Here is a 17,262-nt window from a genome sequence, read left to right as displayed (position 1 = left end):
GCTAATTGATCATAGCGTCCTTGAAATTCACTCAAGTGATTTGAAACAGGAGTTCCTTCCTTGTACTTCAACTCCACAAAATTTTTCAGCAAGTACAATTTATTAGTCCCTGACTTAGAGGCATACAAGGGCTCAAGCTTATCCCATAGGGTTCTCGAATGTGTCTCATTAGCAACAAAATTATAGACATTGTCATCAACAAATTGCCTGATAAATCCACATACCTGTTGATGTTCAAAATCCCATTCTTCATCTAACTTGGATTCTGGCTTATTGGAAGCAAAAACAGGAAGATGCAAATTTTTCACAAATAACAAATCCTTCATCTTGCCTTTCCATAAGTGATAATTTTCTCCATTCAAAGGAATCAATTTTGTATGTGCCTCCATCATTCACGCAAATTAAACAGCCCCTTAACCTAAGAGCTCTGATACCACTCTGATGGGGAAAAGGGCCAAAACAAATAACCACTTATCAAGGAGTAATAATGCAGCGGAAATTCAATCCCCCTTCTTGCGAGAATCTGCGAGGAGCACCAAACAAATAGAACAAAAATAGAATCCAAAGCACAAAGAGACATCAACAATTTTTAACGTGGAAAACCCCTCAATGCAAGGGTAAAAACCACGAGTCGTCCAGACCAAAGAAAAATCCACTATGATCAATAATAGGGTACAAAAGAGTCTCCAATAATAATACCAAATGGTATTTTCAATAAGCCAAATTAACCAAGCACAAATGCTTACAAATGAGAACAAAGAAGATGAAAATTCTCCAAAATAAGGCTGCTGGTGCGGGACCGATTTCTCCCAATCTAGACCACTGATTGACGATCCGAACGGTCAGAATGAAGAACCATATACCTGGAACCTACTGTCCGAAAATTAGCTGGATCTAACGGTTAACGACTTCACAGCGTCAAAAACACCAGTGCAGGTTTAGGGTTATGCGGGAATGGCTTTCTCCCTTTCTTTTTCTCTCACTTGGCTTTTGTCTCTCTTCAAATGACTCTCTTGTCCTCTACTAATCTGATCCATCTCATTTTAACCTAATGAGACATAATGGACCACACTCTTTGGGCCTATTCTCCACATAGGAAGGGAGCCCAATAACCCAACACTAATGGTAGAACTTTCGATGCTTTATTAAGGGAGACATGAATCATATTACGGCTGCTATTGATGTACGTTTTGTTTAAGTTTACATTTCTAAATTGAGTGCAGGGGTGCAAGTGTTTATATCTTGGCATTGATGATGATAGAAAAGAAGTGGGCACCACAGGTAGTAATTTTGGTGAATCTGACAATTCCTTTTTTCCTTTTATGTCCGAGAATGACACTTACTAGCATAATGACTTGATTGCTAATTGAGGCCTTCTATCTTTTATTTGTCGTTCGTGATTTATTTTACAATCAACCAGTTCGGAGAAAATGCATACAATCCATGTTCTTTTTCTCTCGTCCTACCACAAAAGTGAAATGTATTTTGAACTTGTAGTTACCTAGTATGAACTATATAACTATGTTTCAAAATTTTGGATTGACTGGTGAGTTCCATCTCTAAATTGGAAGTCCCAATAAGGTACTGCAATCAATCAAGAAGTGTGTAAAGCGACTTGCACTTGTGCGTCCAAATATTTCCTTCAAAGTTGTTGATATTGAAAGGAAGGTATATCATATCCATTCAGAACACTTTTCATCTTTTTTTTCTAGTTGACTAACATTCTCTTATACCTTACATTGAGAGAGGATGAACTCTTCTGCACACATTCTGCTTCTTCTCCTCTTCACTTATAACCATTGGCTTTGGGGTAGAGGTCACAAGCTCTCTTCATTATTTAGAAGTTGAGTCTAGGTGATAAATTGCCTATCAAATTCTCCAAGTGATTAATTGTTAGAAAGACAAGTTATTATAGACAATGTAATTGTTAATTTTTTAAGTTGGATTACAAACAATGTAATTTTCAATTTCTATGTATAACCGTTTCTAAATGATTAGATGTTTCAATATTACATTTTGAGTTGAGGAACTATTTTATGTGTAATTATGTTATGTAAATATATTTAGGGACTTTGTTAGGTAAACATTATATTGAGGAACTATTTTGATGTGTTAATAATAGAAACAATATTGACTATTTTTCTTATTATTGATTATTTAGATTGTATTATGGAATTGAATTTTATATAGGTCTGGATATGGATAGTAGCACATACAAATCAAATATTAAAAAACAAAAAGTCACTTTTATACCTGTCAAAGCACAATAGGTATAAAAGTGAGATTCTTTTATGCCTATCCATCAAGTATAAAAAGTGGGTTTTTTCTGATACTTTTTTATACCTGCTTCCGGAATGGCAGGTATAAAGCCCCGTCAATTTGGCCCCTCTGATATGGTTTGACCCTGATCCATGTGGGTTGGGACCAGAAAAGCTCATAGGGCCAAAAAGCTCCTCATAGAAAAAGTCCATAGGGCCAAAATATCTATAAAAGCTTTGTGGGTTAGAGCCAATCCATGAGACTTTTTTTTTTTTAAATACAAGAAAAAGTGTAATTAATTATAATTTCTTGCAAGTCCTAGTGTTATAATTTTTAAAAATGATCCAATTATATTTGATAGACCAAAATTACCTAATTATATTTTTTATATATAAAATAAATATTTATTTTTTGTACTTCAAATTCTATAAATAATGTTGTTTGAATATATAAACTATATATTGAATTTAAATTTATTTCATTTTTTTAAAGTTCTAATCTTCGACAACAATTCCATTTTTTCACATACACTGCTTCACACCTATAATAATTCAAATTTCTTCTGCTAAAAATTAAACAAATAATTAATTTGGACCAAAATACAAACAATAAAAAGATAAAGTAAAAAAAACAAAATTCAAAGAAAAATCATGTTGAAAGGCAAAGGAATAGAAAACTCCAATAATTTAAGTGACTACTAATTAAATTCTTTCAATTTATTTTACACTTTGCAAAAAAAATTGTCATAAGAGTTATCTTATATGATTAGCAAAGCAAATAAAAAAAAGCATTTGTACAAGCCAAATTAAGACTAGAAATAATAAATTCATATTAGAGATCTTTGAATTACAACTTATCATTTACTATAAAAATGTATTTATAGAATGTAAAGGCTGAGAAAAAGAGAACATTGGGGTGCTGAGGTGGCAACAGAAAATGGGCTGAGGCAATAAAACAAAATTTACTTGAACACTTTCTAAGCCCAACCAATTTCTGAAAGAACACTGCTTCCCTTCAACGTTTCTTTCTTCTTTGCTCTACCATCTCTCCACCATTCCATAATATTGAACCGTTAAATTGTTGATCAGGAGCTGCTTAGGCGCTTCAGGCTTCAAGAATCACTCTTGCAACCGATCAATTTCTCCATTCTTCAACTGGTAAGTTGAATTTCCGTTCGCTGTGCAACTTTAGGGCCATAATCATGCAACTAATCTTGTTGCATGTGGTTCATAGTACTTTTCCCCAATTTCTAGCTTCTATTAGGTTCTGAAATTTATCTTCCATTTCCCAATTCTTCAATCTATAGGTGATTCTAGGTTTTCTTGGAGTATACTGTACAACTAGATCGTTCTGTGAGTTGAACAGCGAGAATTCGAGGTAAGGGAAGCTAGAGTCTAAGTTCTTGATTGTAAACTAATGATATCATTGTTTGATTTTTGGTAGAACTATTATACTTTTGATGCATGTATGAATAGATTGAAGAATTACTCTACTGTTGAACTGAATGAAATGTGCATGTATTGATATAGATGATTATGGTCTGTGTTTAGTATGAACTAATAGGTGATTAATCTTAAATTGTATGACTATGTGTGTGAGGGGAATTTTGTGGTTTNAGGGTGNGTATTCAGTTTCTGTAGGTTGTAAGTAAATGGCTAAGTTAACTTCAACATTAGAGTCAATTTAGGGAACTTGGNTAGTGATTTCGGGAATTAGGGGTTAGGGGTAGTTTTAAACCACTAGGATCACTTAGGTAAGTCATTTTTGACTTGTTAGGTACCTTAACCCAACTAAAAACATATTACAAATGGTGGATGTGAATTTGAACTCTTAAGTAATGGAAATTGAGTGAATTGATCCAAATTCTCTGCCTAATTATTAGAGATGAGTGTTAAGATCATGTATGAACCCTCAAACAAGTTTAAAATCAACCATACTTCGTGTTAGGGAGGTTAGAATTTCACCAAAAGGCCTAAAACGAAACTTAGGGGTGTGAGTTCTTCCAAAACTGCAAATTCTGCAGAAAAATCTGCAGAGTTCACGCCTGGGCGCCCCTGAAGGGCGCTGGGCGCCCTTTGATTCGGCATTTGCCAGAAATATGGCGCCCGGGCGCCCCTAAAGGGCGTTGGGCGCCCTTTTCTGCTGTTGCTTTTTATTTTTGATAGTTTAAGGGGTTTCGAACGTCCGTTTTGGACGTTCTTTAGGTCGTTCTGGGGGTTTTTGACCCTTCCGAAGCCATTGGTGATGGTTTCCAAGCTATTTGAATTACCTAAGTATTGGTAATTTAAGGTTATAAGGATATTTGTATTAATAAGTGATGTTTTTCTGAAAATATGTAATTCTTTTTTTCTCTTCCTTTTTTGTGTGATGATCTAGGTATCTTTTCTTGTTTATTTGGTATGATTACTTCCAGTATTATGAGATTGATTCATGCTTAATTCTGTAAGAAACTAAACTAATATAAAACATTCATGGTATGAAATCAAAAGTATGAAAGTAAGTAAAGTTAGTGTGGAATGTAATGTGATTTAAGTACATCTCTAGGTGAGATCAAATTAAGTTATGAGAATGAATATAGGAAGCTCAATCTTGGGTGTCTCCATTTTATATGGGCCAAGAATGAGTGATTCAAGTTAAGTTCTGGAATGAATATAGGTAGCTCAGTTTTGGGGGTTGCCCTTAATGCTCTAATGACTATTCAATCTCACTTAGAGAAGATTAGTTCATGTGGTGAAGAGTAGTAGGGGGTCCTAGTCTTGGTTGTCTCCATTGTATATGGGCCAAGGTGAGTGATAACGGACTAACCTTGTGTGTGGTAGGGTGAAACCCATTGCCAATGGCTTTGCAAAGCAGTAGAGGCCACCACAAGTGCATAACCCGTCATAGCTCGATATTCATTCCAAGTCCGGACGAGTCTAAGTCTAACACCACTTAATACAACTCTAATTTATAACTCAGTAAAATTGTACTTCTGTGATTGTATTGCTTGTATGTTTCTTTTTATTTTAGTAGCTCTTATATCACTTGTATTATTTTTGAAATCTAGCTTACCCTTGCTTTGTTTGCTGCCTGTTTTGTATGTGCTTGTTTTCTTTTGCAATGATCATCCTAATTGGATGTGAGCAGAGATTGCAGAGGCCCCTTTGGAGCAGGTTTTAGACGTAGTTGATGCTGCCAAGACTCCAGCTGATTAGTTTAGGATGTCTAAGTATATGTGTGTGTGTATATATATATATATATATATATATATATATATATATATATATATATATATATATATATATATATATATATGTATGTATAGTTTAGTCTTTTCTTTTTTCTTTTTTCTTTTTTTTTACTTCCTTTTTGAAAGACTCTATAATTACATGTAGAGCTTTTATCTTTCTCATATATTATTGGATGACTGTATTTTGTATATACTTCATCGGCCACTACTCTTAACTGTTTTCTAGTATTATAATATGTTGCATTCCACATGATATAGATATACTTATATTTTTGGGATGTTACACATAAAACTCATATTGCAATGTTTAAACATACAAAAGAAAAAACAACTTATTATAAGAATGTCACAACAATTTTGAGACATGATTAAAAGAGATAAAAATAAAAAGACTGAAAATATTATCTTTAAGTAATATTCTTATTTATAATTACGTCGTTAATATTTTAATAAGTTTCTTTTTGTCTAATAAAAAATTGGTTTATCCATAATATTTTTGTAATTATTATTATATGAAAATGTGAACCACGACAAGAAAATCACTAAATCAAATTTAGAAATTAAAATAATTAGTTACTATATTAATTACGTAGATGACAATTAAAAATTATTAAAATTATTGATATGTAAAATAGTATTTTATTTTTTTTATAAATAAAAAATTATAATTGGTTTATTAATTATAATTTAAATTAATCATTGTTATTATTTAAATATTTAATATTAATGATTTTAAATTATTCTCTAATTTTAAATTAAAAACTAATTTAATGAAAAAACTTAATGATGTTAGAGATCCATTTATACTCTAATTATTGTTAATAATAATAATTGTTTTAGTTTATAAAGTAGTATTTAAATTAATTAATATAATTACTAATTATTATTATAATAATTTTATAAAGAAAAATAATAAATAGTGAATGATAAATTAAAATGTGATATTATTTTTTTAACTAAATAATATCTTGATAATATGTAACCATCATTATGATGTATTAATATACAAAATATTTGTATTTGTAAAATGTATAGATACTGATTGTTGAGTTAACAGTTTATCACTAAAATAGTGTACAATACTTTCTTTTAAAGATTTAATAAAAAAAATCATATGTTGCTCATTTATCAATTTTTTGATTTAAAAAAACCAGAAAAAAGAAAAAGAAGATAAATGTTTGATTAAATGAATTGTCTAAAAAAGAAAAAAGCCAAACATTTATAAAGTTTGTCACTTGAAGGATATATATCACTATCTCAATCAATAAAAATAAAATATATAAACCATTTTAATCTTTACCCTAAGTTACTTAAGAGGGGTTTTGGAGATTGGAAGTTTTTTTCTCCTCTCTGTTTGAGAGGCTTCTTAAAATAAAATTTTTTTCAATAATGAATTGGGTTGATTCTGAAATCATGAATTGACGTCTATATGAATATCAACTTTTATACTTATTATAAACAGAACTGGTGTAAAAAGTAAAAGTAACGCAAGGTATAAAAACGTATGAATACCAATTTTTATATCTGTTATAAACAGTGTGAAAAATCAGAAACCTTTTATACTCCTGCATCTATACCTACACAAAAACAAAAACAGGTATAAAAATATTTTTTAACAGATATAAAAAAATATTTTCTGCATGAGTGTATAAATAAAAACAAACAAAAATAAATATGTGTGTTTCATTTATTAACATTTCAATTATCTTAATATTTATATTAAATATAAATTAAAAATTTGAAATTTAAAATAAAAACACAATCTTTTGTATGCGATTGAATGATAAATGAGAACTTATAATCTTATAACTTTATAATTTCATAATTTTACAATTCTATAATTATATAATTCTATAATTTTATAATATATAATTTTATGATTTTACAATTATGATTCTATGTTTATATAATTTTGAAATTTAATAATTTTAAAATTTTTAAATTTTTAAAATTTTATAATCTCATATTTTAATAATTTTATATTTTTTCAATTTTTTGATTTAATTTTTTAATTTTATGATTTTACAATTTAATTTTTTTGTAATTATATAAATTTATAATTTTAAAATTTTATAATTATATAAATTTATAATTTCATAATCTTTTATATTTTAAATTTTATAATTATATATAACTATGACATCAAGTGTAACATCCCAAAATATATGTCGTGTTTATATATTTAGAATGTCTCAGCTCATGATAAAAGAGAACCGTTAAGAGTATTCCAAATGGTAATATTACGGGGTACATTTATCCAAAATATAAAAGGAATTTGAAACTCAAATACAAGCTTCTCCAAAATATATAACTGAATAAAGGTTCAAGGAGACCTAAAGAGTGTTTTCAAAATACAGACCAGGATAAAATAAAAACTAGAAGTCTTTTCAAAATAAAGAGTTCTTCAAACTAAGAGCTAGTTGAAGTCCTAAGCACCAGGGTCGGTTCTTCTTCGTTCTTCAATGCGCGCTCCAGTGGTACATCATCAACTACTGCTCACATCCAAAGGATTGGATGATCATCGCAAGGAGGAAGGAAAACACATACAACATACACAAATGCAACGGTAAGCTAGAATTCTATAAACCAATCAAGTAATTCAAGCCAAGTCAATCCAACATAGAGCATAACAACATAGCAGCATAGAAGACATCATCAGTAATCACATCAATCATCCTATCATGTTAAGACCTCTAGACTCGTCCGGACTTAGAATGTATGTCGAGCTGGGGCGGGTTATACACTTGTGGTGGCCTATATTGCTTTGCAAAGCCATTGCCGAGGGGTTTCACCCGACCACACACAAGGTTAGTTTGTTACCATGAAATAAACCTCCAGTGATAGTGCCTACCCTAGGACCTCCCACTACTCTCGCCACACGCGTCAATCCTCTCTAAGTGAGAATGAAAGATCGTTAGAGTATTAGGGATAACCCCCCATATGAAAGCCTCTACATTCATTCTAAACACTAAGAATCTCACCAATAGATTCTATAATTACCATCATCAACACACTAGAAAATCATGTTTTATTCATTTCCCAATTCACATACATTTAAACCACAATTCACAATCGTATTCTTTCCCAACCACACAAGCTATATACATGTTCACATACAAGACACTCCTTAGTCATGTCATAAAAACAACTCATACATACTCAGAAATTACAATCTTTCACCGAAACATAACTTGTTAACACAAGTTTCTTTATAACCTTTAATTACCAATATTTAAGTAATTTAAATAGCTTGGAGACCCTCACCAATGGCTCCGAAAGGGTCAAAAATCCTCACAATGACCTAAGGAACGTCCAAAACGGACATCTGAAACCCCACAAATTATCAAAAACAAAAACAACAGCAGAAAAGGGCGCCCAACCCCCTTTAGGGGCGCCCAAGCGTCACATTTAAAGTGGAAACAACAGAAAAGGGCGCCCGGCCCCTTTTAGGGGTGCCCAGGTGTCATATTTAAGGTGGAAATAGCAGAAAAGGACGCACAACCCTATTTAGGGGTGCCCAGGCGCAGCGTCTGCAGAATTTTTCTACAGATTTTGTAGAACTCACCCACTCTCATTTTGTTTTAGGCACTTCTATGAATTTCTAAGACTCTTAACTTCATCTATATGATGATTTAAACTGGTATAATCGATTCTAACTCTTCCTAGACCCTTTATCTAGTGATTGATCATAATTTTATACTCTATTTATTTAATTTCTTCAGTTTAGAGACAAATTTCCAAATTTACTTATTGGAGGCTAGTTTTAAATCCTAGACTCTTCTAACACATTTGAATTGACTTACCTAATTTATTGAAACTAACCAGAACAGCCTACAACTCCAGGTTAAGAATTTTATTATTCTAGTTGTTCTCAAAATTTCTAAAACTCTTCTAATTTGCTTGTCCATTACCAGTTAATCAATTCCACACATTTATAACATCTAACCCCAATATAATTGTTTCAGCACTTCAATTCCAGATCACACACATCAAAATAACAGTTCATGATACATTCAACCCTCCATACATGTTCACACATAACAGTATCACCAATTTTTAACTCAAACATCAATAATATCATCAAAACAGTTTATCAGGCACTTTATCACCAAAATTACACAAAGCCAGATTCAAGTAGTCAAAATTTTACAAAATAACGGTAAGAACCCTAGCTTCCCTTACCTCTAGTGTAGACACAGAGAAACAGAACCCCAATTGCTCTTTTACTGTTCAAAAGGGAAACGAAATGGGATGCATGTAACAATTGAGGATGGAGAATGAACTTTAGAACTAAATAGAATCTAGATTTGGAAAAAGAAACGAAATGCGATGCATGCAGCAAGTTTGGTTGCATGCTCACAGCCCTAGGGAAAATGGAAAAGAGGTTTTTCTTACCTGTTGAGAGAAGGAGAAATCAATCGGTGAAAATGTTGTTCTTAGCCTCCAAAATGCTTAGGAGCTTCCTATTTGACAAAAGGATGAATAAACTTTGAGTTATAGTGGATGGAAAGTGAAGTAATGAAGGAAAGAAGAAGAGAAGTTGTGTTTGTTTAGAAAGTTATCGTGGCAGAGGATGGGCTGAAAACTTGAAGGCAAAGTTTTAATAGAAATTCCATTTATTTATTAAACTGTGCCCAATGCTTGACTGTCACGTGTACACCACTTTTATAATATTTTCTCAGACTTCACATCAAGTAATTAATAAAAGAAAAATTTAATATAAAAAACTTAATTACAAAAGTTTAAATTTTTTTTAAAAATTAATAATAAAAAGAATTAATAATGATTCATTTGAAATTTCGAAATGTACAATTTAACCCAAGTCTTTTTCATATTGGTGTCAAATTTGATTTTTTGTATGAACATAGGATTGTTATGTTATATATATATATATATATATATATATATATATATATATATATATATATATATATATATATATTTGAATAAATTTAAACAAGTTTGTGTTATCAATGCAACAATTATTATAAAAATATTAATAAGAAACCAATCAATATTACTGTAAGAGTAACTATAACAAGTCAAGTTTAAAATAAAACCGAATAAACCACTCAGGAATCCAAAACTCTAAACTTATCTGCGCCTACAAAACTTAAGCCCACCTCAAACCAGTCCACCTTTTAAGCAAAATCATTTTTCAAAACCGAAATCTCTCTCACTTTTTCATCAGTCACACTTGGAAAGAGATCGATCTTCACAGAAGGGTGCGTCTCAGCTCTTCTTTCATCTACATATATAAGGTGTGTTGTTATGTTTGTAGCAGTTTTTTTTTTTTTTTTTAAAACATTGCTGAATCTGATAATCCATGAATGAAGTTTATGCATATTAGTTTGTGGTAGTTAGGGTTTTTGGATCACAGTTGTTGAAGACCAAGTTTTCATTAATGGTGTGGTTTTGCTTCTTTTTATCATTTTATTTTTTTATTTTGAAATTTTACTAGTCTCTCTACTTATACTGACTTTTTTTTTTTTTTAATTTTTTGAATAATAATAATTTAAAACATAATATATTTGTGTAAACAAGCTTAATATTTGTAAGCCTGTGCAGCCTGTCATGGTGGTCATTCATAGATCGGGGAGCTCCTCCATCCCCTAGCAAGCAGAGAGGTCCCACGGTCGGGAAAAAAAATGGGCTTGCAGTAGAGATTTAGTTGAAGAATAAATTTGAAAATAGCCTTTTACAAATGGCACAAAAACCTAACAATTTATTTTGATGATGATATTTATATTTTGTTGTGACATTTATCAAAAGCCCCGGGACATTTTGCTGTGTGAAACAGTGAGAATTTGTACTTGTTGATGTAGGCTGCAGTCATGGTGCTAGAAAATGGTAAGAGGAAGAATCCAAACATTTTGGTGACTGGAACACCCGGGACTGGAAAGACAACCATGTGCACTACTCTAGCAGAAGTCACCCAACTCTGCCACATCAATATTGGAGAATTAGTCAAAGAAAAGAACTTGCATGATGGCTGGGATGATGAGCTTGAGTGTTACATTCTTAATGAAGACTTGGTAAGATGCCAATTTATATGTTTACAACCATAGGCTTTTGTTTGCTATTTAGCTCTTTTAAAGAAAGGAAACTTGTAAAGTGCAAAGCTAGAAAATAATTTACTAGACATTGATTTAAGTTTGCAAATACAATCTTATTTTACTCATCTTAATTTTGAATATCCTAAAAGATTTTGAAATGTTCATATAAGTTCATTTTGTTTGAAGGAGGTGTTGGTAGTAGGTCATTCGATTCTAAATTATAATTAAATTATGATCCTTGTAAAAACATAAGGTGGCAGATATATTGAACATTGAATTCGAAACTATCTCTCTGTACGTCATGATTCCATCGTAGCAATTAGTAAAGGTTCATGCTACTTAATGGTACAATATTCCTAAATCAGTTTTTAATATCTCTTGGTGGTCACTAATAACGAGATTGAGGTCCAAGGTACTGAGAAAAGTTGAGACTTTTATGCTCAACTCTTTAGTCAAAGTAGCATCTTAAAGTGAGAGTGTTCCATATTCTACACTTTGTAGACGCCATTGATATTAGGGTCCAAGGTACTGTGGAAAGTTGAGACTTTTCTGCTCAACTATTTAGTCAAAGTAACATCCTGAAGTGGGAGTGTTCCATATTCTACACTTTGTAGACGGCATCTGTGGATCAACATATCCTTGCCATTTATTCTTACTCCCCTAATGTCTAATCCCTTTAGGTGTTTTTGTACCTTTCTCTCCTTGATAACATATCTTGAAATTATTACTACAGTGCATAAGTGCCGAACTTCCAGTGGTACAAACTGAATCTATTTTTTCTTCTGGATTTTCCTTGAGTGTGGTTGTTTATTTATACTATTGATTATGTACATTTAGTTGTAATTTCTCCCGGCTTTTTATTGCCAAAAAAAAAATGGAAGCATTTTTTTCTATTGTTGGAGATACATTAGTTTGACGAGGCCTGTATTTGGTTTACGTTGCGTTGGATCGGATGAAACAATTTTAATATTATCTTCATCATTGACACGTTTCTTGACATCATGTGTATGTTGTTTGATTTATAAATTTTATAATTTTACATGGTTCCTGTAGGTCTGTGATGAACTTGAGGATGTTATGGAAGAGGGCGGAAACATTGTGGATTACCATAGCTGTGATTTCTTTCCTGAGCGATGGTTTGATTGTGTAGTTGTACTTCAAACTGATAACACCATTTTGTTTGACCGTTTGAGTAGGAGGTATGGCACTTGTTTTTGTTATTGAACGTTCATTTGCTACACTATTATTGGTTTTATTATAAACTTCTCCCGTATATTTAACAGGGGGTACAAAGATTCAAAGCTTTCAAACAACATTGAATGTGAAATCTTTCAAGTTTTGCTTGAGGAGGCTAAAGAAAGTTACTCGGAGGAAAAAGTGATTGCATTGAAGAGTGATAATATCGATGACATTAGTAGAAATGTTGCAACTCTGACAGATTGGGTCAGAAATTGGTTATTACCCTCACAATCTTAACAAAATTATGGGAGTAGTTTGTATAATACCTTTTTGCATGAGTGTGGTGAAATGTCATGGTGAACTGCTACCTGTAGCAGATCTGCAGTGTGGCCGAATTCTCTTACAAATTTTGGTGTGGCGTGTATCCAAGGCATTTAAGTTATGGGTTTTTTTAAATTTGATAATTGAAAGGATAATTTTGCAGAGTTTTGTGATCTTGGGTTTAAATTAGTGCGCCGAAGTTGGATTAAATAGATGCGATAGCCCGCCCCCTTAGCCCAACAGGCCTGTCCATTGAGCTAGCAGGTCTGCATCTCTAAGCTTTTCATCTTACACTTCCAATTTTCTAAAATATTATTTATTAATTTTATTTTATGTTTGTTGAGAATTTCTGTGGTAAGCATTGACTACACCTCATTTTCTCCTATCACGAAACATGTACCCTCATTTCTCATTTATTAAGAAACTCTACATCCCATTTTTTTTATCAGGAAACATGCATCCCATTTCTCATCTATTAAAAAAATCTACATCTTATTATTGTATCCTATTTGAATTGCACACTTGATAATCTCTTCTTTTCCTTCATATTTCATTTATTTTGGTTGAGTATTTTCCTCTCTATTCCATATCAATTGTTGTTCTTTCGAGTGAGTGTTGTCCTTCTGAGTGAGTGTTCCAGGACAGCTTGGATTGGTGCTTCGAGCAGGCTTGGGGTGTTTTCTGGTGGTGTTGTTGCTGGTTGCATTGGTCGTGGGAGATTGCTGGTTGGGGTGCTTCCTGGTGGTGTTGTTGCTTGTTGCATTAGTGATGGGAGATTGCTAGTGGGAGGTTAAGAGTTTTTTTTTTTTTTAATATGTTTCAGGTGCATGAGATATAAAAGAGATCAAACAAGAATTAGATGTTGCGATTTTTGGATTTTCATAGCTGATTCATGTTTGAACTCCTTCCAAATGTTTGATTATATTCCTTTTTTAATTATTGTTGTATTAATTTATAATTATTTTTAAATTTATGTATGAATCCGTATGAGTTTATAATATAATTATATTATTTTTAATTGTTATAAATTAATTTTTATAAATTTATTAAAATTAATAAAACCATTATAGAATAAATAAAAACTTAACATGTGCTTATGGGATATGAATGTTCGAAAGGAATGTATTGAATTTCCATATTGGATTCTATCTACATAGGAGGTGGATATCCAATATAGGTAAAATTGGATATGAAGATTTGATACAATCTTTTTGAATATTCATATCCGATATTCAGGGCAGGTTGCTTTTTTCATATCAATAATTAATTAATTAATATTATTTAACTTGTTTTATACACAAATTGACTAAAACCAACTAACTTAATTTTTATAATTATTAAATTTTATTAATATAAACAAAAAATGTTTAATTTTTATAATATAAAAAATGCATAATTATAGTTATTTAAATTATTTATAAGTTGAATATATTATTTATAAATGTATAATTTATAATATTAGGTTTAATTTACTAGGTTTTTATTTTGTTAAAACTTGTGTAATGACTTTGTTTAATTTGTTAAAAAAGTTTGGTATTTAAAATTCATATGAAAATTTTTAATAATTTTTTAGATAATTATAAGTATTATTATTTTATTTTTTTAGTTTATTATAATATTTATAAATTTATAAATATGAGTTATTGTATTAGTTTATAATTTTATAATTTAATTATAAATTTTGAATTTGATGTATTAGTTTTTTTTGTTTAATCATTCAAGAACTTTGGCATTAAATCTCAATTTCGTCTTTTTCTTTTTAAAACTCTTAATTAGATTTTAAATTTATAAAAGGAAAATAAAATTTTAACACCATTTTTTGACACTATTTTGACACTGCACGTGTCAAAATGTGGTTGGACGATTTCAAATTAAAAAACAAACTTTGGTTTTTCTCTTTCAAATATACTCCCGTCTCAACTTTTTTAATTTAAAATCGTCCAATACACATGTGCACTGTCAAAATAGTGTCAAATGGTATTAAAATATCATTGTCCTTTATAAAAATTGAAACAATTCTTTTTCGTTAAATTGCAGTGTTAGTAGGAATTTGATGTGCCACGCTGCACTCAGATTGTTAACTGACGTGGCTGGCCCTTCGTTGCCAGGGTTCTCTTTTTGCTTTCGTTGCTTAAGAACAGCTTGTCGGAACGATGCTCGGTTTCGACGGCGATTCTGCTGGTCGGAGCACCAGAACCACCACTCGGAGGAGCACAGGTTACAATTGCAAGCCTTTCATATTCTTCAGGCAATGAAGATAGGTTGAGGTTTAATTTTGTTAGAGTAAGTGGTGAAAGTGAATAGTAAAGTGAAAATCAGAACCAGGAAATGCAAATGGAAGCTAGGGTTGGAGTGGCGGTGGACGGTGGTGTACGGAAATTTGTCGCTGATTAACAATTTGTTGTCCAACCATATAGCATAAACGGAGAGAATTCCACTGTCTAAGCAAAAACCATGGCCACTTGTTCACTCATTTCCACGCGCTTCCATTCTCCTTCTTCTTCACTCTTTCGTTCTTCAACCATCAAACCCAGCACAACAATTCACCTTTCCAAAACCCTTCATCTTCACACTCCCAACCTTTTCCTCCTTCGCCTCCCATCACCAAAACTCACAATACCCCTTTTACCCAAACTCTCCATTCCCAAACCTCTTCTCCTTCTCTGCACTTCCCTCGCCCTCTCCTTCACTCTCCTCGTTTCCAACGCCGACTCCGCCGCCGCCTTCGTCGTCACCTCGCCGCGGAAGCTCCAGTCCGACGAACTCGCCACCGTTCGCCTCTTCCAAGAGAACACTCCCTCTGTTGTCTGCATAACCAACCTTGCTGTCAAGTAGCTACCCCTTTTACCGATCCTCTTCAAAAATTGTCTTTGAATGGTTTTTCGTTGACCCTTTTGCTTTGTCTTTGGGTTTCTCAACTTGGGGTGTTGTGTTTAGGCAGGATGCATTCACGCTGGACGTCTTGGAGGTTCACCACCATCACAACCATCACTACTTCTCGTCGCTGATCTACCAGGGCTCCGTCACCGGCGGCTTTTCCAACGGCGGTGGATTCTCTGACTTTTGCATTCCAGCACGAATTCAGGGTGAAGAGGAGCAGGACAGCGTATCCGGCAAGTCGTCCTCTGCTTCCTCAAATTCTCGCCATTGGTTAAAAACACATAAAAGATCTCAACTTTGTTCTTCCCGAGTTCTTTCTCACGAACCAAATCTTAAAATCTCAACAGTGTTCGTCCTTTTTCGTTCCTCTTACTTGGTATTTTTTGTAAATGTTATTTTAGGGCTTGTGGGTTGCATTGAAGATGACTCAGTTGATAAAGAGAACATGCTTCTGGAATATTAGGCTGAATGAATTTTCAAGTTGCAATGGGAATTCAAGAGAGTAAGGTTTGGATCTCAAGATGTGTTGGTTTCAATGGCCTATGCGGTGGGAATGAAGAAAATCTGAGCCAGATATTCAGATCTACGAATCTCTCGTGATGTTTTATGTGTTTTTCCTTTTTTTTATTTAAAAAAAAGGAAAATGTTACTTTAACAACGCTATTTGACAACAATTTTGACAACCATGGCATGCTGTGATTGGTTCTTTTAATTGAATTTTTTAAAATGAAAAATCCTTAGGAGAAGGGCATTTGTGGAAAAAGGTTTGTTGGAAATGAATTGTATTGGCGCCACCGATACGCTTTCTTTCCACGACAACACTTATTTTTTTCCAGGAAACCAAACTCTCCCTCCAGCATTCTGAAATGTTTGCACGCCACCGAAATCGTGTTCGTGCATATTCGTCCACCATTGAAGTATTGAAGTTGCATATTGAACGCTAGCATTGTCAACTGTTGTCGGAAGGAGAGGTTCTTTTTTTTATCTTATTTCATCGTTGAAGACATTAATCGAAAGGTTTCGTTATTTTCCCCTTTTGAACGCTCTCACGTCCGTCCGCCATTGAAGTGTTGGGAGGAAGTGTGGAAAGGGGGCTAGCATTGACTTGATGTATTTAAAAATTTGTCAATATTGTACAAAGTTATATGAAATGAGTACAAAGTTGGTAGCCTATTGTTTGAACCAAAGCAAGGTGTGGGGAATTGTGAGAAATGTGCCTTAGGAGACTGTGTAATCGCTTACATGATAGCTGTAATCGCTTACCAGAGAAAATATTAAGTTTTGTACCGAAAGTTGGTGGCTGCTCCCTGGGTTTTTTGGAGTTGCTCACAAGTGGGT

General features: G+C 32.5%; 2 protein-coding genes across 5 annotated transcripts; both read left to right on the top strand.

The window, feature by feature from the left end:
* Window positions 1–10,563: 10,563 nt before the first annotated feature.
* LOC106778559 (adenylate kinase isoenzyme 6 homolog) lies at window positions 10,564–14,021 on the top strand. Of its 3 annotated transcripts, none has more exons than XR_002666227.1 (5): window positions 10,564–10,713; window positions 11,314–11,523; window positions 12,598–12,743; window positions 12,828–13,308; window positions 13,685–14,015. XR_002666227.1 is itself a non-coding variant. In XM_022776243.1 (4 exons), the coding sequence occupies exons 2-4, from the start codon at window positions 11,323–11,325 to the stop codon at window positions 13,018–13,020; spliced, it is 540 nt and encodes a 179-aa protein (XP_022631964.1). In that variant the 5' UTR covers window positions 10,566–10,749; window positions 11,314–11,322; the 3' UTR covers window positions 13,021–14,021. The 3 variants fall into 3 exon arrangements, 1 of the variants encoding a protein (XP_022631964.1); XR_002666226.1 differs by having other exon boundaries at window positions 10,566–10,749; window positions 13,685–14,012; XM_022776243.1 differs by having other exon boundaries at window positions 10,566–10,749; window positions 12,828–14,021.
* Window positions 14,022–15,021: 1,000 nt separating this feature from the next.
* On the top strand, window positions 15,022–17,255 carry LOC111240701. 2 transcript variants are annotated; one of them, XM_022776249.1, is made up of 3 exons: window positions 15,029–15,875; window positions 15,982–16,157; window positions 16,326–16,961. In XM_022776249.1, the coding sequence occupies exons 1-3, from the start codon at window positions 15,499–15,501 to the stop codon at window positions 16,385–16,387; spliced, it is 615 nt and encodes a 204-aa protein (XP_022631970.1). In that variant the 5' UTR covers window positions 15,029–15,498; the 3' UTR covers window positions 16,388–16,961. The 2 variants fall into 2 exon arrangements, with proteins under 2 accessions (XP_022631969.1, XP_022631970.1); XM_022776248.1 differs by having other exon boundaries at window positions 15,022–15,875; window positions 15,982–17,255.
* Window positions 17,256–17,262: the final 7 nt, after the last annotated feature.

Source organism: Vigna radiata, unplaced genomic scaffold, assembly GCF_000741045.1.
Source record: "Vigna radiata var. radiata cultivar VC1973A unplaced genomic scaffold, Vradiata_ver6 scaffold_23, whole genome shotgun sequence".
NCBI lineage: Eukaryota > Viridiplantae > Streptophyta > Magnoliopsida > Fabales > Fabaceae > Vigna > Vigna radiata.
Note: the sequence above shows the minus strand (reverse complement) of the source record. Positions and strands in the feature narration are given on the sequence as shown.